The sequence below is a fragment of the Salmo salar genome, chromosome ssa15 (assembly GCF_905237065.1).
Source record: "Salmo salar chromosome ssa15, Ssal_v3.1, whole genome shotgun sequence".
NCBI lineage: Eukaryota > Metazoa > Chordata > Actinopteri > Salmoniformes > Salmonidae > Salmo > Salmo salar.
The window spans coordinates 78,316,354-78,339,677 of NC_059456.1; the positions used below are offsets into that span (position 1 = coordinate 78,316,354).

Consider the following 23,324-nt stretch of genomic DNA (forward strand, 5'->3'; position numbering starts at 1 on the left):
CATCATGATCAAATTGCAATCACAACCCAAGACAAGGCAAATTTGTGGCAAATTCCAAATTAAAACAAACGACACAAGGCCCTGTGCTTGTCGCTCCAAACAACACTGAATATAATTGATGTGGGATGTAATCAGTGAGAGACATTACTCATTTGCAACCATAATTCATTTTCATTAAATTCCTTTCACGCCTTGCTCAATTTAAACATGGGATGAGACCAAAATCAATGGCTGTAAATACTGTCATAATTTTTTTTTCCAGCGACACCTCAAAAGCAACCAGACCTCCCTGCTCAATAATAATCCCAAGTGGGAGGCCCTGGGACAAGAATTGTAACCTATTCCTAAACCAATCACAATGATTTTCAAACGCCACATGGGGATGTAGCCTACAGCCTACCTAATGATAATGATAACCCAATTTTTTTAATTAACCTTTATTTAACCAGTAAAAGACCCTTGAGGATAGAAATCTATTTTTCAATGGGGACCTGGAAAGTCAACAGGAAGTAGTCAGCGTGTATATACAACACAAGAGCACAATACGATACATTAAAAACAATCACAAAGGTCAACAACATTTTCCCCTTTCGATGCTTTAAACTCAGCAAGCGATACCCTCTCCTCCAGTTTAAAGTATTTTGCAGCTCGATCCAACACCAAGGAGCATTATACGAAAAATAGAGTTTTCCCATTTCAGTTCTGGCCTTAGGAACCGTGAAAGATTGTAGCAGCTGAGAACGGGGACTATAAGTTTGTGATTACCTTTTTAGTGAGGGGGACAGGTAAAAAAGCAATAGTCCAAGCAATGCTTTGTACACAAAGATGTACTGTACCAGTGCTTCAGCATTCGTGTAGGAAGAGAGGGCCACTTCACCATATAGACCAAAGTGATGGGTGAGTGATCTTGCATTTGTTATAAATCTATGCATCCTGTGATACACAGTGTCCAGTATCTTAAATCTGCTGGCTGAGGCTTGCATGTAAACAATATCACCATAATCTAGCACAATATCACCATAATCTAGCACAGATTTGTTTTAAAGTCCCTTGGATAACCCTACGCTAACCCTATAATAATAGTCCTTTTGATTAAGGGTAATGCGATCAAAGACATTGAATACAGAACAACTCTAGGGGCAATCTGAGATTCAAACGACAACAAAGCGGTCACCTTAACACTTTTTGGGTGAACAGCTGTCCAGATGTTTGGACATTTTGAGTAATGTAGGGTTGTGGTCAATTCAGTTGAATTGGAAAAACCTGAGCAACTTTCAGTTCATTTTCTGAATTTCCTGAATTGAAAGCTGAATCTACCCCAACCCTGAAGTCTTGCCTGTGCTTCACAATAATTTGCTACAGTAAGTTAGAACATCTATTCTTCCTGACTCACTGTGCAACATGAAGAGAATTACTGTATTGCTCATCTTCACCATTTTTTCCCTTCTAGATTTGGATTATTTGTTATGATAAAAAGTTACAGAACCTATTCAAATACAGTTTGACCGCACCTCAAAACTGTTAACAATGAACACAAGAGAAGTGCATCAAGTTTATCCCAACAGTTAGATGTCAAAGAGAGAGAAAATGAACAGAGAGGAGAGCAAACAATGCCTAACAAGAAAAGCTATCTTTGTGTCCATGAGGAGCTCTTGAGAAATAGCTTTCAGAGACAGGGATAAGGCACAATTAGATTGAATATTAGATCATTTTGTGCTGATTGGAATTCCACAACTCCTTGAGTCAAATAAGCCTGAGGTTTCCATTTCTGAGAGAGAGAGAGAGAGAGAGAGAGAGAGAGAAAAAGTGAGAGAGAGAGAGAGAGAGAGAGAGAGAGAGAGAGAGAGAGAGAGAGAGAGAGCCGATTCAGTGGAGCGGTGCCTAACGGCAGATTGGCTGATTAGATTGATTTATTGATTTGGTTTTGCAGCTGGAATGGCTCCAGACTAGACAAATCAAGGGGCCACTGTGACAACTCAGAGGGGGCTTTCAGTGACAGCGGTCGAGGAGTAGTCTTAAGTGTGTCTTAAATTAATGTGTCCTTGGTGCCTCCTGAAAAAGAGCTGCTCTATTCTCAGCTCTAAGGACCCATTTGATGTACTATGATGCAGACCGAGTGAAGGACTCTTAACTTTTCAAAACAAATTTCATACACTGGAACAGGTTACTTCAATGTGGTGTGTGTGTGCATGCATGCGAGTACACTTTGCACACACACACAGGTGTACGACTTCAATGTGAGTTGAAGACAGAATTATTAGGCTCCCATCTTTTAGGCTGGTGTCGGAGGCTGCATTGTAGAAACAGATTGCTTAAGTATTCTATCCAGTGGAAGTGATAAGATCTTGTACATTCATTTCAATTTGTGCCCATTAGGCATAACACCCAGGATCTTCAAGCTACATTAACAGCCAAATACGCTGATGTTATGAGGGATCGTTTCAACCTATTGCATATTAAATGCTTGGCTTTGCAATTTGCATTTAATTACAGTGACAAGAGTACAACAGCCATCGTTGTTTTATAGATTGAAAATTAATAGCTTATGCAACTGATGCTCTTTAAAGCAAATCATAATTTGTCATCTGTTTTAATTTGTCATCACTTAAGCTGGTGATCAACGGGGCATCAATACTTTCCTAAGACAATGCACTGGGGACAACTCTCGGAGAGGGACAATACACAATACGTAGAGTTTGACAGTGAAGTCCAAACCCTCTGGTCACAAACTAAATTAATCTATGTTGTTTCTACGTAAAAAAAAACTAAAAAGCTATGTGATGATGTTGAATCAACGTGGAAAACTGATTGGATTTGCACAAAGCCATCAACATAAAGGAATTTCGGGAATGTTTGTCTTTCTTTCACACAACTTTTAACCTAAATCCAATGACATGGTTCAAATTCTTGATTTCCTTTTCAAATATCAAATATCTTGGGTCATCATTAGGCAACAAACAGGGAAAAAAGTCAGACAGGGTGGAAATTTGCCTGATAACTTATTCTGAATTTAATTCCGCTGCTCTATGGATTGCTCCATACATTCAGTATGATACAGATTGCTGCCATCCTATAAGTCATTTGTGTGCTGACATCAAAATGAGGGGCATTGTACAAAACAAATGAATCCGCGATGGGATCTTCTCTAACCAATCAGAATTCAAAGCCAATAATGTGATTAATGATTCTTGTAGGCCCCTTCTGGCCCAACCCATCGGTTTCTGGGGCCAATCAGAATGGTCAGAATGTGTTTGCAATCTATAAGATGCCGGGGAGCAAAGCAAATCCACACTCATCGTGCAGAAGAAAAGCTAGTGGGTGTGGTGTTTGGCTGGAGCAATGTGGATGCTAACCTGACTACCCATCAGGTTATGTGGCTGGGTAGTCAGGCTAGGTGGATGGGTAGTTAGGTTATCTGGATGGGTAGTCAGGTTAGGTGGATGGGTAGTCAGGCTAGGTGGATGGGTAGTCAGGCTAGGTGGATGGGTAGTCAGGTTAGCTGGATGAGTAGCCAGGTTAGCTGGATGGGTAGCCAGGCTAGGTGGATGGGTGGTCAGATTAGCTGGATGGGTAGTCAGGTTAGCTGGATGGGCAGTCATGTTAGCTGGATGAGTAGTCAGGTTAGCTGGATGGGTAGTCAGGTTAGCTGGATGGGTAGTCAGGTTAGCTGGATGAGTAGCCAGGTTAGCTGGATGGGTAGCCAGGCTAGGTGGATGGGTGGTCAGATTAGCTGGATGGGTAGTCAGGTTAGCTGGATGGGCAGTCATGTTAGCTGGATGAGTAGTCAGGTTAGCTGGATGGGCAGTCAGGTTAGCTGGATGGGTAGTCAGGTTAGCTGGATGGGTAGTCAGGTTAGCTGGATGGGTAGTCAGGTTAGCTGGATGGGTAGTCATGTTAGCTGGATGAGTAGTCAGGTTAGCTGGATGGGTAGTCAGGTTAGCTGGATGGGTAGTCAGGTTAGCTGGATGGGTAGTCAGGTTAGCTGGATGAGTAGTCAGGTTAGCTGGATGGGCAGTCATGTTAGCTGGATGAGTAGTCAGGTTAGCTGGATGGGCAGTCATGTTAGCTGGATGAGTAGTCAGGTTAGCTGGATGGGTAGTCAGGTTAGCTGGATGGGTAGTCAGGTTAGCTGGATGGGTAGTCAGGTTAGCTGGATGGGTAGTCAGGTTAGTTGGATGGGTAGTCATGTTAGCTGGATGAGTAGTCAGGTTAGCTGGATGGGTAGTCATGTTAGCTGGATGAGTAGTCAGGTTAGCTGGATGGGTAGTCAGGTTAGCTGGATGGGTAGTCAGGTTAGCTGGATGGGTAGTCAGGTTAGCTGGATGGGTAGTCAGGTTAGCTGGATGAGTAGTCAGGTTAGCTGGATGGGCAGTCATGTTAGCTGGATGAGTAGTCAGGTTAGCTGGATGGGTAGTCAGGTTAGCTGGATGGGTAGTCAGGTTAGCTGGATGGGTAGTCAGGTTAGTTGGATGGGTAGTCATGTTAGCTGGATGAGTAGTCAGGTTAGCTGGATGGGTAGTCATGTTAGCTGGATGAGTAGTCAGGTTAGCTGGATGGGTAGTCAGGTTAGCTGGATGGGTAGTCAGGTTAGCTGGATGGGTAGTCAGGTTAGCTGGATGGGTAGTCAGGTTAGCTGGATGAGTAGTCAGGTTAGCTGGATGGGTAGTCAGGTTAGCTGGATGGGTAGTCAGGTTAGGTGGAACTTTAAAACACTAAACATTTTAAAGTGCTTTCCGCCCTAATGAACATGAGCCCTAATGAATATGACCCCATAGCAAGCTGTGTTTGGCAATAGCGGTAGATGTGATATGACATTATGGTAGTTTGGGTCTCTCAGGTTTAATTTGAATTTCTTTATTATTGAATATTAAAACAAACAATCTACCTGAGGTGAAGCTGCTCAACATTTACAATTACATTCAGTTATCTAGAAGACACTCCCATCCAGAGCAACCCACAGGAGCAAACAGGGTCAAGCACCCCGCCCAAGGGCATGTCAACAGATCTCCCACCAAGTCAAATCGGGGACCCAAACCAGCAACCATTAATGTTAATTGCTCTACTATAAGCAGCCTCCAACGTCATTTTAGAGAATTTGACAGTATGTCCAACCGCAGACTACGTGTAACCACAGAAGCCGAGGACCTCTACATCCGTTTTTTTCATCTGCGGGATCGTCTGAGACCAGCCACCCGGACAGCTGATGAAACTGTGGGTTTGCACAACCAAACGATTTCTGCACAAACAGGGAAGCTCATCTGCGTGCTCGTCGTCCTTACCAGGGTCTTGACCTGACTGCAGTTTGATGTCGTAACCAACTTCAGTGGGTGAATGCTCACCTTCGATGGCCACTGGCATGCTGGAGAAGTATGCTCTTCACAGATGAATTCCGGTTTCAAATGTACTGGGCAGATGTGGGCGTTGTGTGGGCAAGCAGTTTGCTGATGTCAACGTTGTGAACAAAGTGCCCCATGGTGGTGGTGGAGTTATGGTACGGGCAGGCATAAGTTAAGGAAAGCGAACACAATAGCATTTTATCGATGGCAATTTGAATGCACAGAGATACCGTGACGAGATCCTGAAACCCATTTTTTTGCCATTCATCCACCACCATCACCTCATGTTTCAGCATGATAATGCACAGCCCCATGTCGCAAGGATCTGTACACACTTCCTGGAAGCTGAACATGTCCCAGTTATTCCATGGCCTGTATACTCACCAGATATGTCACCCATTGAGCATGTTTGGGAAGATCGACGTGTACGACAGCGTGTTCCAGTTCCTGCCAATATCCAGCAACTTCACGCAGCCATTGAAGAGGAGTGGACCAACAGGTCAAAATAAACAGCCTGATCAACACAATGCGAATGAGATGTTTCTCGCTACATGAGGCAAATGGTGGTCACACCAGATACTGACTGGTTTTCTGATCCATACCCCTAGCTTTTTTAAAGACGACCAACAGATGCATATCTTTATTCCCAGTCATGTGAAATCTATAGATTATATCATTTATTTCAATTGATGACTGATTTCCTTATATGAACTGTGACTAGGGAAATTTTTTGAAATTGTTGCATGTTGTGTTTATATTGTATATTTGTTCAGTGTATATCCAAAGTATTTTCAGATTTCGTTATTGACAAATGGACTCGAAAAGTACAGTAAAGGTCAAATGTACATAAAATCAACAGTGTAATCTTTGAATTCAATCTAGTTTCAGGTGAACGGCTTTTGCTCTAATCTTTGAATTTCCCTAAAATCTCCAAACTGTTCTCTTTCAATTGCTACCATGGTCATGCACATGCTTCTTAAATTATTTATTTGAAAAACATTTAAATTTGGCCCTGTCCATATAGGCAAATACCCCATCGTGTAAAGGGTTAAAGTAACCTGTGGTAAAATGTGAGATATCATAAAATATGTTTGCATTTATCCCATTAAGACGAACCTGGATAAAAAAGTGAAATGTACACTGTATATACCCTGCCAAAACCAAACTTGAAGGAACGGTGACAGCTGGTACCTGTAGAAGGGTGGTGGATGTCCCTGGGCCTCACAGCTGAACACCACCTCTCTGCTGGTCTCAGTGGGGTGGACGGGAAACACCACACTGCCTGGTTGTTTGGTGAACACAGGCCTCAGCAGGACGTTGTTTCCTGCCAGGAGGAGAAACAACAACATTATCTAGAAGGTGGCATGGTCTGATTGGGGGGGAGAATAAAGCTGTGATGTAGCCCATGGGCCTGAAAAAGTGCCTGTTATTATGATTTTTGACCTAAATGATCATAATTTGGCTAATTGTCTGCTGTCCCATTTTACAGACACCGGTTACAGAATAGTTGAGTGGAACGGCCCAACAATCAAAACACGCACTTGAAAAAACAATCCCCCCCCACCCACACACCTGTTACAGTTCCATATCAATCTTAGCATGAAAACTCAGAAACCAGTTTGAATTGAGTAGGGTCCTGAACAAAAGACAATAGCTGCTGACAAAACTGTACCACCCATACAATAGTTGGTGTGGCACTCATTTCTAAAATACACTGCATGGAGGGCATCATGTTTGTCCACTACAGTATGTCACTAATCTCATATAAATGATCTCTCTCATGGGTGATGCACATTAAACAAAGTGTTGAAACAAATGCCACAAGAACTTTGGGAGTAAGATGGTCTCTTTTGAACTTAAAAGCATTTGCTTGCAAAATTAGGTTGATGTGGAAGAAAATGTTTTTGGAAACAAAAAGAAAACAATAATGTGAAGGACCAAGGTTGTCATCTGCCATGTTTTATGAAATTCTGCACCGCGAGAAAAATACTGTAATAACTGAAATGGAGCTATGTGTTAAAGCCCGCATCTACTCAATTAGCAGCTCATAAATATGATTTCCTTACAGAAGATTGAGGCAAAGAGAGTTTGCTAAATAAAGGACAGCAGATGAACAGTTTTTGTACTTGGTATATCAGGGCTGTATTGTACCTTAAAACGTGAAGTCTATGAATGTAAATAGCCTACGATCCCAGTTATCGCCTAAAAACCATGAGTGGGTTTGACAGTGCAATTAACATGATTTGAAAAAAACTTGTTTTGATGTAGGAATAACATGACATTCTTTCCATAGTTACATAAATATATTTCAATGCTTCTCTTACATAAATGTATTAATGCATAACGCTCTGTTAACACCGACACAACAAAGAAAATGGGGCGTCTACCGTATTCTACTATGACATTTATTTTTTAGCTCATTAGGAAAGCCCTATTGAGTGAATGTAACTGCTGCAAAGATCTACAGGATCTGAACAGCAAAGGAATGACCTGTGGGACTACGGCAGACAACACTTCTTTGAAATAAACATCTCTTTCCTCTAGGAAGGAGAACACATTTGCCTTTCTGAGGATACATTTGCATTTTCTCAGAACAGCAGAAAGGTAGGAACACTAGGTAATTTGTGTGGGGAAGAGATACTGTATTCCAGTCTCAGGGTGTTCAGGTTTATTCCCGGGACTCAGAATAACTCTCAGAGAGAGAAGGCTGTTTGACGGGGATCTTGTGTGTGCCGATTGTTCTTCTCCTCAAGGATAAACACGTTTGAGAAAGTTACATAAAATGGAAGACAGCCTAATTATAGTCTTTGTTAGATAAGCCTTGTTCCCTGAAGCAGAGCTGAAGCTGATTGATTACCAGAGGACACTTCTTACAGAGAGCTCCATACAAGCACAAACACATACAGTACACAAACACGTAACCATGTAAGCCCCCGGTGAACATAATCATGAAATGAATCGACATTTGCTACAGAGGGAGTGAGTGAACGTGTTGATAAATGACTTGGCTAATCGATGCACACATGTTGCCTCAAGAGGACAGAGATAAAAAAAAACAAAGAATACACACTCAGAGTACAGTAGCTGTAAAACGTAAAAGATGCACTCTGCTTCACTAATTAGGATGACCCCTCATCTAGGCACTCATGCGTGAGATGTTATCAATTAACACAAGTCCTCCAATCGGGGAGAGGATGGTAGGAATATTATACAAATATTAAAATAATAAAAAGGGAGCAATGCAATCAATCAATCAATCAATCAATCAAATGTATTTATAAAGCCCTTTTTACATCAGCCAATGTCACTATACAGAAACCTAGCCTAAAACCCCAAACAGCAAGCAATGCAGATGTAGAACCACGGTGGCCAGGAAAAACTTCCTAGAAAGGCAGGAAGCTAGGAAGAAAGCTAGAGAGGAACCAGGCTCTGAGGGGTGACCAGTCCTCTTCTGGCTGTGCCGGGTGGAGATTATAACAGTACATGGCCAAGATGTTCAAACGTTCATAGGTGGCCAACAGGGGCAAATAATAATAATCACAGTGCTTGTAGAGGGTGCAATTCTATCTACAAATTTCTATCTATCCCCCGAAATGTTTTTTTATTTTTTTTATTTTTATAAACTAGATATTTGCGTATGCGTCATAGCATGCATAAGTTTACTCATGGTGAAGAAAAAAAACACATGCAGGCACCAACAAACCCACTGAACCATCTATAAAAAAGCAAGTATCAGCCTCTTATAACCTTGATGCTTATCCTGTTCTCTTAATCAATCCCAAAGTGGTTTCAGAGTGCAAAGTTAACTCAATTTCTATTCATTTAAATGGGAAATTAATCAGCGTAACTAATATGAGTCTTAACAGGTATGCCCAAGCTGAACCGAGCTGATCTTTGGCAACGCCATGGCAACCGTTCTGAAGAATAACTGTGGGATAATGAGATGGGATGGGATTGAGTTCTCGGGGCTGTGCCTGGGGGGTTAGTCCAAAGTGATGCAAACTCTGTGAAACTTCCCCGTTGCCCAACGGGAATTTATGTAGTAACGCAGTAGGGAGGTAGGAATAATTTCAATCTTGCTTTCTGGTAACAAAGAAAAACAAAAAGTAAAAAGTGCTGTGTTCCAGCGTTGTTTGACATGGATAACGTTTTTTGGGGAATTTTGAGAAATAAGAATACTATTTAGGAGCTAAAGCCAGTCATTCTCTAAAAGGAAGTTACACTGCATTTTTAAAGGTAGACGGGCTCAGAATACTTACGGGAAGTTTACTGCACAATGCCCCAAGACAGAGACAGAGGTCATTACGAAACTTTATTTTTTTAAAGCTAGCATCCCTCATATCTCTCACCTGCTGCAAGATGATGATATGTGGCGGGGCTGAGGGCCAGAGACTACACAAGACCGGCATCAGCACAGGGGGAAAAGCAAAAGGGTGCTTTGGAGGGCTGAAATATAAACTAATCTCAAATTCAATACGGGCTGACAGCAAATGAATTCAGTGAGCTTACCTCAGCATGAATAAACAGCCACATGGGAAGTCGACTGTGGGGGAGGTATTGGTCGTTTGTGAGGTCCCCAATCCATTCGCTTCAGCTTTGGGTTTTATGCATCAAATAAAAAAGCCAATCTTGCTTTTTAAAGCATCTCTTCCCTCTGTCCCGACAGATAAGATTCACCCTAAATGTCTCTCATTGAGGGGTTCCAAATGTTATTCTGAGGATGTAGGAAGGTTGGGGTGGGATGTAGGAATTAGAGGTTCAGGGCAGTCTACCTGTACTGGAGACATTTGGGGCCAATTTCCTGAGGCCTTCACACAAACAACAAAATAATAAAACTTAATTATGATATTAACTTTGGCTAACAAGTGGAAGGAATAGAAGATGTCATGTGGGGGGAATAACAGATACTGTATCATGTGGATGGAATGACAGATATCATGTGGATGGAATGACAGATATCATGTGTTTTCATGCTTGTCACGTGTGATTGCATTTTCACATTGATATCCAAATCACTCATACACGCCATAATTTAATAAAAGGAAATAGGGCCCATATACAGTATGTAATAGGAAGTAAATTATATGCGGTGAATATGCTATCAATACTTAATACTATGTTCTTTGGCGGAAAGAAAACATTGATCAAATCCATCTTCGCACAAGCAATGACAATTTAAAGCGTTGTTGATTTGCTCCATTAAATGTCTATATAAAGTCAAAAACATATTGCTGCTGAGAATGCCATTTGTCATCTAATTACTGTAATAAGCCTACCCTACTTTGCTAAGAGGGTTATTTGTCATCTATGAGTTGCCGTGGTCTATACTAATAGTAACATTTATCATTGTTTATTACTGTATATGTCCAACCATACTCCAAGGATGCATGATTATACTATTTGGGGATTTAATTTTGGGGTTTGACAGCAGAGAATATAGTTTTATGGATTCCTTGCCTTTGCTTGATAAATGGTCTAAGAATAATCTGAAATAAATTGTTGCTTTATAGGAAATAAAAGTTGGATGAGGACCGATGGAAAAGTGTTGTACAACTGGGTGGGAGGAAAGCTGACTTCCTCATCAGCTTTGGACTAAACAAAAGGGATGTGTCCAGTAGGGAGAATTATTTTATTTTGCATTCCCTACTGAACATGACCCAGGACTACACACCCCCATGGTCAAATCTCATTGTGTGCATTACAGACCTGAATTTAAATAGTAAATAATACTTTGTGTATGATTGAGCCTGTCTGGAGTGCTAGATGGGTGAAGTTTATACTTATGGTACTATTCCATTGGTTCCATTGCTCCAGGCAAGCAAGCTCAATCAAGTTTAAAGTATTTGAAAGAAAACAAATACCATTGTAATCAGTAGTGCTGTGCAATACTAGAGCACGATGCTATAATGACAGTGAACAATGACAAACTTAACAACTCTTAACAGTCACATGGGTGAGTAGTTAAGGTGCCATTGTGAGTATTGTTGTGACTATTTGAGTATTCTGGGTATTGTTGTGACTATTTCAGTATTGTGAGTATTGTTGTAATTATTAGAGCGGCCTTAAAAGCACAATATTTAGAAATCGCGTCGCCATTACCTGATTGCTAAAGTTCTCTCATGTTCACCTAATTTCAGTTTATGTGACAAAACAAGCAATGTATAGTGTAGAGAATCATTGTACAGGAGTACAAAAAACACAAAAATCCCCAAACACAATTATAAAAAACACGCACATTCCTCAGAGAAGAGGTAATTTACCAATACTCTGAACTGCGGGAAAGGCACTTGGGGTCCAATTGTAGGGTTTTCTGAAATGTGTGTTTTAAAAGACAACTTATATCGATCCAAATGCCTAGGTATTTATGAGAAGGGACACGCTCAATTTGGGCTGCATTCAATGTATTTAAATCTGTGGCGTTAATGTTGTGGGCGCTACATTGCAGTACCTGGCTCACTCTCTCACACTGTGTTCCTGTGCTCAATAGGGCATATGACCTTGAATATTAAAATGCTTATCAAGTCTCTCTTGGAATACTAAAACTTTGCACTTACCCACCTTACTCACTCATTCTGTGCTCCTCTGAAACACAGAGCACAGTTGAAATAGACCTCTCTGAATATTAAAGCTATGCTAGCTTTATTCCCAACCATACAGTCTCCTTTACAAGCTATAATATTATATCTTATTATCCTGATTCTGTGTTCCTTGAATATCATCTTGATGATTATATTCAACCCCCTAATCATTTCTAAAATGACCTTCTTGCCAATCAGATTCATTAATTCTGTGGTATAATTCATGTGCACACAAACAATCAAGTCAGATCAGTTAACTAATTCACGCTCAGACATTTTCATTTGCATTTGAGTCATTTAGCAGACGCTCTTATCCAGAGCGACTTACAGGAGCAATTAGGGTTAAGTGCTTTGCTCAAGGGCACATCGACAGAATTTCCACCTAGTCATCCTAACGCTCCTAATCGCTAGGCTACCAGCCACCCATAAATCAAATGTGAAACTTTCATAAATCAGAACTTTGTGCACTGCCACTAACAGCTCAAATCTACACTTATTTCTATAAATGTTTGATAAATGAAGACCTACCTATATGTTTACATCCTAAACCAGGGCATATGTGATACCGTCTAATAGTGAAATGACTAATCCCAAGGGGAGTCACTGTCTCATTAGGCAACCACTGAAGTGCACTGGATATTGTGATGAGTGGCGCTAATTGCCGTGTAAGAACATGGGCGCAATGCTCTTAAGCTCTTTAAAGCTATATTCTGGGATTTGAAAAACAAAATAATGTCAAACAAAAAACACAATTGAACAGCTTTCCAAATCCCTGACTATAGCTTTACCAGCATATTCTAATTGCTCTAAATTCCAGCTGTGAAGGTGAGGGTGGGGGTGGGGGGGGGGGGGGGGGTTTACAGTCTTATTCTCTCTTGAAACGACCAAAGATGTTGGATAATCATCCAGCAATTTAATCTATATTCATCTGGCAGTCAGTATCAAATACTGACATCTACAAAGCTATAGCGTTTGACCCTGCCATTTTGTAAGTGAGAGAAATTAAGCCGCTTCATAGCCTCGTTAAAACAAGATCAATAGCAGGACTCTTGTACTACCAGCGTAGCCTCAATTAGGGTACCAATCGAGCTGTACTTTAAATGAATGACTGCGCACTCAAGCGCTAGATGAGACTTTCTTTTAGACTCACAACCTCGCTTTTCAATGGGTTTTCTTCTCCCCATCCAGGATTAACATAAAAGAATAAAGAATGGTATCCATTATCCACATCTTAAGGACTTTAAATGCGTCTTCAGGTCAGAACGGTGAATGGAGGATGATGTCTGGGCACTGCATGAAAGCTTTGCATTACCTGTCCTATAACACACTAATGCCACATGTTCACAATGTCAATGCTCCATGCCTTAACATTTATTTTCTCTTGATGATAACGAATAAAAAAGGATGACAACTTCCAAGCAACATCATTGGCAAGGCTAAAGAATCATTTCTTAAGGCGCTTACCTGCAAGGAACTTCGCAAATGATAGCAGCATCATCAGTTTCCATAGCAACTCCATTTTAACTGTCTCAGGTTAATATAGGCTCACATCCAACCACAGGTGTGCAGAATCCTGGCTTTGTCCTTTCCGGCACCTTTTCTGGCCTTTGGTTGGCACGAAAAGAACAGAGGGGAGGAAAGCGAGAGGGAGAGGGAAAGAGAGAGAGAGGACATTAGACATTCAGAATCAGTGGCCACTGGCTAGTCACAGTGTTTTATATCACAGGGACAGTAATTGTCCACGTTCCCCAGGCAACCACTCCCAAGACAGAAAAGACAAGAGGAAGATGAAAATCTATTCTATCTGGAAAGTCATAAACCGGTTTTCAAAACTTGTTAAGCATTGGCGCTCGACATTGTCCAGGGCTTGAAATGGTTTAATAGACCCCTGTCTGTGTTTGTGTGCTTCCCAGCCAAAATAAATGGCTATATTGGAAGTACACTCCCCTACGTATGTCTTGGACAATGAAGCTAAAATGTTGAATTTGGCTTCATGCTCCAGCATTTTGAATTTGAGACCAAACATTTCACATGAGGTAAGAGTATAGAATGTCACCTTTTACTTGAGTGTATTTTCATACATACTGTATCTGTTTTACTGTTTAGAAATGAAAGCACTTTATGTTCCTAGTCCCGCCATTTGAGGGAGTCATAATTATTCACTTATACAGTGTAGGTTATTAAAGTAGTCAAAAGTTTAGTATTTTGTCCCATAATTGTTGCACACAATGACTACATCAAGCTTGTGACAAAAAATGTGGATGCATTTACAGTTTGTTTTGGTTGGGTTCCGGATTATGTTTTGCCCAATAGGAAATTAATGGTGAATGTACTGTGTAATTCTATGGTCACTTTTATTGTCAAATAAAATATCATTTGATTCGTCACATGCAACGAATACAACAGGTGTAGACTTCACCGTGAAACACTTAATAATAATAATAATAACACAAGAGGAATAAAATACAAAACAATGAAGCTATATATAGGGAGTACCCAAACCAGATCAATGTTCAGGGGTACAAGGTATTTGAGGTAGATATGTACATGAAGGCAGGGTAAAGTGACTAGGCACAAGGATAGATGATAATTCGAGTAAAATAAAGAACAGAGTAGCAGCAGCATATGATGAGTGTGAAAGTGTGTGTATGTGTGTGTGGTTGTGTGGCATCAGAATGCGTGTGTGTGTTATGTGTGTGTACACACACACACACTAGTGTATATGTGTGTGTGTGTGTACGTGTGTGCATGTGTGTGTCAGAGTCAGTGCAACATAAGGTCATAGGGTAGTCCGGGTAACCATCTGATTAACTATTTGTCTTTAGGCTTGGGGGTAGAAGCTGTCTTGGAGCTGATGCTCTGGTACCGTTTTCCGGACGGTAGCAGAGTGAACAGTCTATGGCTGAAGTCTTTGGCAATTGTTCGGGCCATCCTCTGACACCGCCTGATATAGAGGTCCTGGATGGCAGGGAGCTCGGCCCCAGTAAGTAAGAATGGAAAATATGTCTGATGCGGATGCTACAGTGATTATGGATAAGCATGAATAAATTGTGAATGATGATGAGTGAGAAAGTTACAGAACAACAAAGATCATACCCCTGTAAAATGCTAACCTCCTCTGTTATGGTTAATGGTGAGCGAGGTTAGCATGTTTAATTGTAGCCTCTGTAACTTTCTCACTCATCATTATTCATGATTCATTCATGATTTTTATTAATCATGGCATTATCAAGATTAATTTAGAAATGTTCAGAAATGTATCTACTCACTTGGAAAGAAAATTACTAAAGTCATCGTTCACCATTCAGTTCATATTGGGAAAAACAACCCAAAACACAACCAAAACAAACTGCAAATGCATCCAACGAGTATGTAGAGTCACAAGCTTGATGTAGTCATTGGGTGCTAGGAATATGGGACCAAGTACTAAACCTTTGACTACTTTAATGCACTATAAGTGAATTTGTCCATATCTTATGAATACTTCAAATGGGGAATATATAAAGTGCTTTCATTTCTAAACAGTAAAACAGATATGCATGCAAATACCCTTAAAAAACGGTGGCATTCCGTACTGTTTATGAAACATTTGATCTGAAATCCAAAATGTTGGAGTATAGGGCAAACTTAAAATGTTTGCTTCACTGTCCAAATATATAAGGAGGGGAGTGTATTTGATGTGTATTTTGTATAGTAACATACTGTAGTTTCATTCACACACAGTCATTTATCTATCTTAGCAAAATGCGAACAAATTGCTTGTGCCAAATTAATTACAATGCATGTTTACAGCAGATGTAGGCCGATGTTCTTTGTATAATCAGGATACTCTTCAAATGAAACATGACAAATATAATAAACCACCATCCTAGCACTTTGAGCTCTGAGCTGGAAGGATTATGCATTTCTGACATAAAGAGCTGACTGCCCATGGGGAGAACCATTCTCATTCACTGGCAATTGAATTTCATGTCCTCCTCAAATTAAATCACAAATAAAGTTGCAATATAATAATATTAACCAGTGTACAACTAACTGATGGTGGTATATGTTTTTATGGATCTATGGATATTGATAATATATCTAAGGTAAGAACAGGCTGATTGTAGCATTGAGGCAATTGCATTCGCACAATGTGATCATTTCTAATTTAGAAGTCAATCAATTATATTGAAGGTCCAATGCAGCCAATTTTGCCTCAATATCAAATCATTTCTGGGTAACAGTGAAGTACCTTAACGTGATTTTTTTTCAATTGAAATGGTCAAAAAGAAACAAAATAGCTTCTTAGCAAAGAGCAATTTCTCAAACAAGAATGTAGCTGGGGCTGTCTGGGAGTGGTCTGATTGGGAAAGGAAAACTGAAAAATAGCTGTTATTGGCAAAGAGGTTTGGAACTCTCTTTCTTATTGGTCAATTAACTCAATTTACCACCTGGTGGTGTCAACAGGCAGGCCAAAACTCAATCTCACCAGACGGTCTTTTCAAACAGCTCTTACACTAAAAGGGCATCATCATTTTCACAATTTCACAGTACTATTCCAACTTCATATTGTGGAAATACATATAAAACACAGGAAAATCACATTTTTGACTGAACTTGGCATTAAATGTTGCGTGTACAATGATTTGGTGATTTGGCAGTTGAAACGAGAAATGAATCAAATGGAAAGGGGGAATCTTATATATTCTGTCTATTAAGTTGGAATCTTATATGGATAGTTCAGCGATTTTACATATTTAGATATTTGTTTCCTTCCCTTGAAATCAGTGAGGAGTGACTGCAATAATTTGTGAAACTAGCTGCATGCCAATAACGCTAAAAGTATGTTTGGACTAAAACTCCATGTAAGTCAATCTCCCTTTCTTAGCATGTTATATGTTTGGGTATGACATTTTAAAACATGCTAAACAGGGGAGTGTTAGCACTTGGCACCCATAGCTGTGAACAAGGAGTGACCACATTCAGGAAGTGGTCTGAAAAATGCTAATATTAGCATTTGTTTGCAATGGCTAGTTTAACAAAACCAAAGTGTGGATTGCAGTCACTCCTTGTCCATAGACTGTTTTTACAGTAACAAAACAAATATCTAAATATTTCAAATCACTGAATTATCCCTTTATTTATTTATTTATTCTCTCTGCATTGTTGGTAAGGGCCCGACACCTTTTGTTAACAAAGCATGAATTTTATTTGAGGCCACAACCTCGAGTCTGTGGTTCAGTTCAACTATAGCCCTGACACATGTTTTTGTAAGAAATGTTGACAAGATAAATGCACCAAGCTGTCTGTTTAAACTACTAGCACACAGCTTGGACACTCATGCATACCCCACAAGACATGCCACCAGAGGTCTCTTCACAATCTCCAAGTGAAGAACAGACAATGGGAGGCGCACAGTACAACATAGAGCCATGGCTACATGGAACTCTATTCCACATCAGGTAACTGATGCAAGCAGTAGAATCCGATTTAAAAAACAGATAAAAATACACCTTACGGAACAGCGGGGACTGTGAAGAGACACACACAGGTACAGACACACACATAGGCACACAAACGCTAGCACACGCACTATACACACGTGCATTGTAATATTGCTGTATGGTGGAATTATACATTTTGTATTGTAGCTTTGTGGTGGTGTAATAATGTTATTGATGTACTATTTTATCTTTTGTTTTGCAGAAATGCATAATTATGGATACAAAAGTAATTCTCGTGTTTCAAAACTTTGGACATCACAGCGCAGTACAGCAGAGCACAGTGCAGTACAATAAAGCAGAGCAGAGTAGGGTAGAGTTAGTACGGTGGAGTAGAGTACAGTAGAGTAGAGTTCAGTGCAGTAAAGAAGAGTATAGTTCAGTATAGTGCACTACAATATAATATACTTTACTGTACTGTACAATACTCTACTTTGCTTTATTGTACTGTACTAGTGTAGTGTAATATACTGTATTCTACTGTGCTCTATTCACTGTACTGTGATATCCAAACTTGTGAAACATACGTCTATGATAGGTTCAGATTTGGACGTCTGGTATCGGTCGGTGCTCAGTGGGTGAGGATGCTGGTTACATGGAAGTTGAAAAGTAGTTGAAATTTGGTCAGTCCACCCTGGCCTTGAAGTTAACGTCCACAGATGGACCCGGAAAAAGAGGAGGCTCATGGGAAGGTGTTAGTAAGAGCTGGGAGAGGTGACATTAACTGGACAGTGAGAGAGAGAGAGAGAGAGAGAGAGAGAGAGAGAGAGAGAGAGAGAGAGAGAGAGAGAGAGAGAGAGAGAGAGAGAGAGAGAGAGAGAGAGAGAGAGAGAGAGAGAGAGAGGGAGGGGATGTCCAGACACTTAATACTCTTGGTTTGACCATCAGACAACACAAAGAAAAGAAAACAGACATGCTGAACTTTGCAGTATGCCAGTGAAAGGGAGAACAGTAGCAGGTGACCCAACTGTGGTTTGTGACTATTATGATTTCCCATTGTAGCCAATTCACTTGCAGTAATTCCGTTACAGATTTTTTTGGGGGGTAATTCCATGACCAATTGTTACAGGGTTTTAAGCACCTAATAATTAATAAACAAATTGGACATCAGTAAAATCACTATAAGTAATTGGCAGGTATACCATTACTTGTTACTTCAGTGAACTTTAATTATCCTCTCTCCTCATGAGGAAGAGAAATTAGAAAATATCTTAAAGATATGTGGGATTTTGTTTAGGGAATTACAATACACAAAGCAATATTTCTAAACAATACACAAAGCAAAAATCCTAAACTAAATATAAGTGTTGATATTAGTTGGCATGGTTGAAACATTTACATTGTGTTTTGATTTATTTCTGATACCTTTTAAGACTTTTTCTAAGACCCCTTTTCCATCTGTTTCCAGAAATGAAAGCCTTTACTTAATTTTTAAGATGGAAAATGGTTGAAAAATGTATCTATGCCTTCATTTGCTAAAAATATAGACTCCCAATTTGATATGATCCTATGAACTTCACATAGTGGTGTTCATGGGTCCATATAGAATGTTCCATGCAATCGTCTCCTCAGCCTGCTCAAAAGCCAGCACCCTGTTCATTGCTACAATACTTGCAGCTATACCTTATGTTGTTTTTGACCATGTGGGGTGCCAATTGTGTAAGTCACACAAATATGGACCAGTCCATTGTATTTTAGAGCTCCCTAGCTTTCTCTGAATATAAGGTTTTCCTATTCTATTTTTCCATGGCCCTATATTGACTTTTATCCGGACCTACAGTATCCATAAAGGTGCAAAATCCTTGAAAAGTGGTCAGTTTGAGAGGTTACTCATGAGGCATTAATTTAAATGACCATTGACAAAATGGTCAACAGGAAGTATTCTAGATTGTGCCTTTAATGAGGAAAAGAAAACACATATCATTGGCTATTCAACAAGCATTCAGAAATATTTTTTAGAGAGTGAAAGTAAAAAATTTAAAAAAGATGGTGCAATGGCTGAGCAGCCAGTAATAGACAGGGGGTTATTTTCACAGTTTCTCTGTTTTCTGCATGGCTCTTATCTTTGTGTGCCTTTAAGGCAACGCAAAGCATACTGATGCATATTTGAATAAATCAACTGTATCTTTGACACATTCCCCAGCACTGCACCCATTCTGCACATGCTAAAACATTAAAGATGACACTTTCCCCCATAAATCTCATTATGGAGATTGGGTTTAGTGTGTCATCTTAGTTCTAATTTATCAGGCAGTCATTACGATGCAAATGTTGTGAGGAACTGTTGGCTTTTAACAATAAAACAAAGACCTCAAACAAAGTCTTGTGCCCCAGTCACTGGATATTAATAAACATCCTTTGAGGGAATAACTGTGAGAAAAAACTCTAGATAAATTAATCAACAGTGTCTGACACATGCAAGAAATCCTTGAAACTGTCAAGTCTCAATATATAATGACACTACACTCTTCAAAGCCAATATGTTTTCTCTGTTTGATGGAAGGACAAATCATGCTGTCTATTATGATTGTAAAAGCATAAATGTTCACCAACATCCTTGTAAATTCCGTCATCCACATGAATGTTAGATGTGCGGAAAGTACAAAATTAGCATATTCAGATCGACAACTACTCTACTGGAGTTGCCAGAAGGTAGGAACTGAAATTTCAGTCCAGTGGAGTTGACTCATTCTTAAAAGCTGGAATCAGAAACACCTTTGACAGAAATCTCTTGATCTCTATTACTGAGTAAGCCCTTAGACATGAGACATTAGACAAAGGGTTAGAGCGAGTGATAAAAGACTGCCTTTTGATCATGGGATATGTTCATCCTCAAATGATGTTGGGAATTGGTGTGTCTGTAGCACTCCTTGAATATTTTTACAAATTAATAACCCCAGTGGCCTAAAATGGTGGCTCTATAATTTCCTGATTCATTCTTTCATTTTTCAAAACATTTCGGGGGGGGGCAAGCCCTGGCACTGATTTGATGAACAGCTGAGGAATGGATGTGGAGATGTAACCATTCTCAAATTCATATACAGAACTATGGTTACAAGGACTGACCAGCCGTATGATTAAATTGATAGTTTTAACCATGTATTGAGGCTATTCAGTGTTAGTTTACAATTACATCATTTACAAACAATGGATAAAAAAAGCTTATATTTTAGGTTCTGATGGGGTATGAGAGAACTAAGCTCATGAGGCATTTATTAATTATATTCTTCAATAATCAATGGATTCAGTATATACAGTACCAGTCAAAGATTTGGACACACTTACTAATTCAAGGGTTTTTCTTTATTTTTACTATTTTTTACATTGTAGAATAATAGTGAAGACATCAAAACTATGAAATAACACATATGGAATCATGTAGTAACCAAAAAGGTGTTAAACAAATGTAAATATATTTTATATTTAAAATTCTTCAAAGTAGCCACCCTTTGCCTTGATGACAGCTTGCACACTCTTGGCATTCTCTCAATCAGCTTCACCTGGAATGCTTTTCCAACAGTCTTGAAGGAGTTCCCACATATGCTGAGCACTTGTTGGCTGCTTTTCCTTCACTCTGCTGTCCAAATCATCCCAAATCATCTCAATTGGGTTGATGTCGGGTGGTTGTGGAGGCCAGGTCATCTGATGCAGCACTCCATCACTGTCCTTGGTCAAATAGCCCTTACACAGCCTAGAGGTGTGTTTTGGGTCATTGTCCTGACGAAAAACAAATGATAGTCCCACTAAACGCAAACCAGATGGGATGGCGTATCGCTGTAGAATGCTGTGGTAGCCATGCTGGTTAAGTGTGCCTTGAACTCTAAATAAATCATTGACAGTGTCACCAGCAAAGCACCCCCACACCATCACACCTCTTCTTCCATGCTTCACGGTGGGAACCACACATGCTGAGATCATTCGTTCACCTACTCTGCGTCTCACAAAACAACAGCGGTTGGAACCAAAAATCTAAAATTCAGACTCATCAGACTAAAGGACAGATTTCCACCAGTCTAATGTCCATTGCTCGTGTTTCTCGGCCCAAGCAAGTCTCTTCTTATTATTGGTGTCCTTTAGTAGTGGTTTCTTTGCAGCAATTCGACCAGGAAGGCAAGATTAATGCAATCTCCTCTGAACAGTTGATGTTGAGATGTGTCTGTTACTTGAACTATGTGAAGCATTTATTTGGGCTGCAATCTGAGGTGCAGTTAACTCTATTGAACTTATCCTCGGCAGCAGAGGTAACTCTAGGTCTTCTTTTCCTGTGGCGGTCCTCATGAGAGCCAGTTTCATCATAGCGCTTGATGGTTTTTGCAACTGCACTTGAATAAATTGTCCGGATTGACTGACCTTCATGTCTTAAAATAATGATGGACTGTCATTTCTCTTTGCTTATTTGAGCTGTTCTTGCCATAATATGGACTTCATCTTTTACCAAATAGGGCTATCTTCTGTATACCACCCATACCTTGTCACAACACAACTGATTGGCTCAAACGCATTAAAAAGGGAAGAAATTCCACAAATTAACTTTGAACAAGGCACACCTGTTAATTGAAATGCATTCCAGGTGACTATCTCATGAAGCTGGCTGAGAGAATGCCAAGAGTGTGCAAAGCTGTCATCAAGGCAAAGGGTGGCTACTTTGAAGAATCTCAAATATAAAATATATTTTGATTTGTTTAACACTTTTATGGTTACATCAAGATTCCATATGTGTTATTTCATAGTTTTGATGTCTTCACTATTATTCTACAATGTAGAAAATAGTCAAAATAAAGAAAAGGTGTGTCCAAACTTTTGACTGGTACTGTATATATAACTTGGGTGAACTATCGCTTTAAAGCCATTTTAAGTTTGACAAATATATTCCGTTTAACATTCTATGTTACACTTACAGAATTATACACTCTATATCTACACTTGGCTTGGGGCTAATTGTTGCCATGCTTTTATACACTGCTCAAAAAAATAAAGGGAACACTTAAACAACACAATGTAACTCCAAGTCAATCACACTTCTGTGAAATCAAACTGTCCACTTAGGAAGCAACACTGATTGACAATAAATTTCACATGCTGTTGTGCAAATGGAATAGACAACAGGTGGAAATTATAGGCAATTAGCAAGACACCCCCAATAAAGGAGTGGTTCTGCAGGTGGGGACCACAGACCACTTCTCAGTTCCTATGCTTCCTGGCTGATGTTTTGGTCACTTTTGATTGCTGTGTCTGTCAGGGTAGTGTCCAGAGCATGGAGACGCTACCAGGAGACAGGCCAGTACATCAGGAGACGTGGAGGAGGCCGAAGGAGGGCAACAACCCAGCAGCAGGACCGCTACCTCCGCCTTTGTGCAAGGAGGAGCAGGAGAAGCACTGCCAGAGCCCTGCAAAATGACCTCCAGCAGGCCACAAATGTGCATGTGTCTGCTCAAACGGTCAGAAACAGACTCCATGAGGGTGGTATGAGGGCCCAACGTCCACAGGTGGGGGTTGTGCTTACAGCCCAACACCGTGCAGGACGTTTGGCATTTGCCAGAGAACACCAAGATTGGCAAATTCGCCACTGGTGCCCTGTGCTCTTCACAGATGAAAGCAGGTTCACACTGAGCACATGACAGACGTGACAGAGTCTGGAGACGCCGTGGAGAACGTTCTGCTGCCTGCAACATCCTCCAGCATGACCGGTTTGGCGGTGGGTCAGTCATGGTGTGGGGTGGCATTTCTTTGGGGGGGCCGCACAACCCTCCATGTGCTTGCCAGAGGTAGCCTGACTGCCATTAGGTACCGAAATGAGATCCTCAGACCCCTTGTGAGACCATATGCTGGTGCGGTTGGCCCTAGGTTCCTCCTAATGCAAGACAATGCTAGACCTCATGTGGCTGGAGTGTGTCAGCAGTTCCTGCAAGAGGAAGGCATTGATGCTA

General features: G+C 40.3%; 1 protein-coding gene across 2 annotated transcripts in view; it reads right to left on the reverse strand.

Annotated features, from left to right (window-relative positions):
- cntn3a.1 (contactin 3a, tandem duplicate 1) overlaps positions 1-23,324 on the reverse strand; it is a 107,580-nt gene that overhangs the window by 75,517 nt on the left and 8,739 nt on the right. For both annotated transcript variants that reach the window (XM_014145840.2, XM_014145839.2), the window contains exons 2-3: positions 13,379-13,519; positions 6,528-6,660 (exon numbers count right to left, since the gene is read on the reverse strand). In XM_014145840.2, coding sequence (XP_014001315.1) covers positions 6,528-6,660; positions 13,379-13,433 — 188 coding nt within the window. In that variant the 5' untranslated portion in view covers positions 13,434-13,519. The remainder of the gene's footprint in view (positions 1-6,527; positions 6,661-13,378; positions 13,520-23,324) is intronic.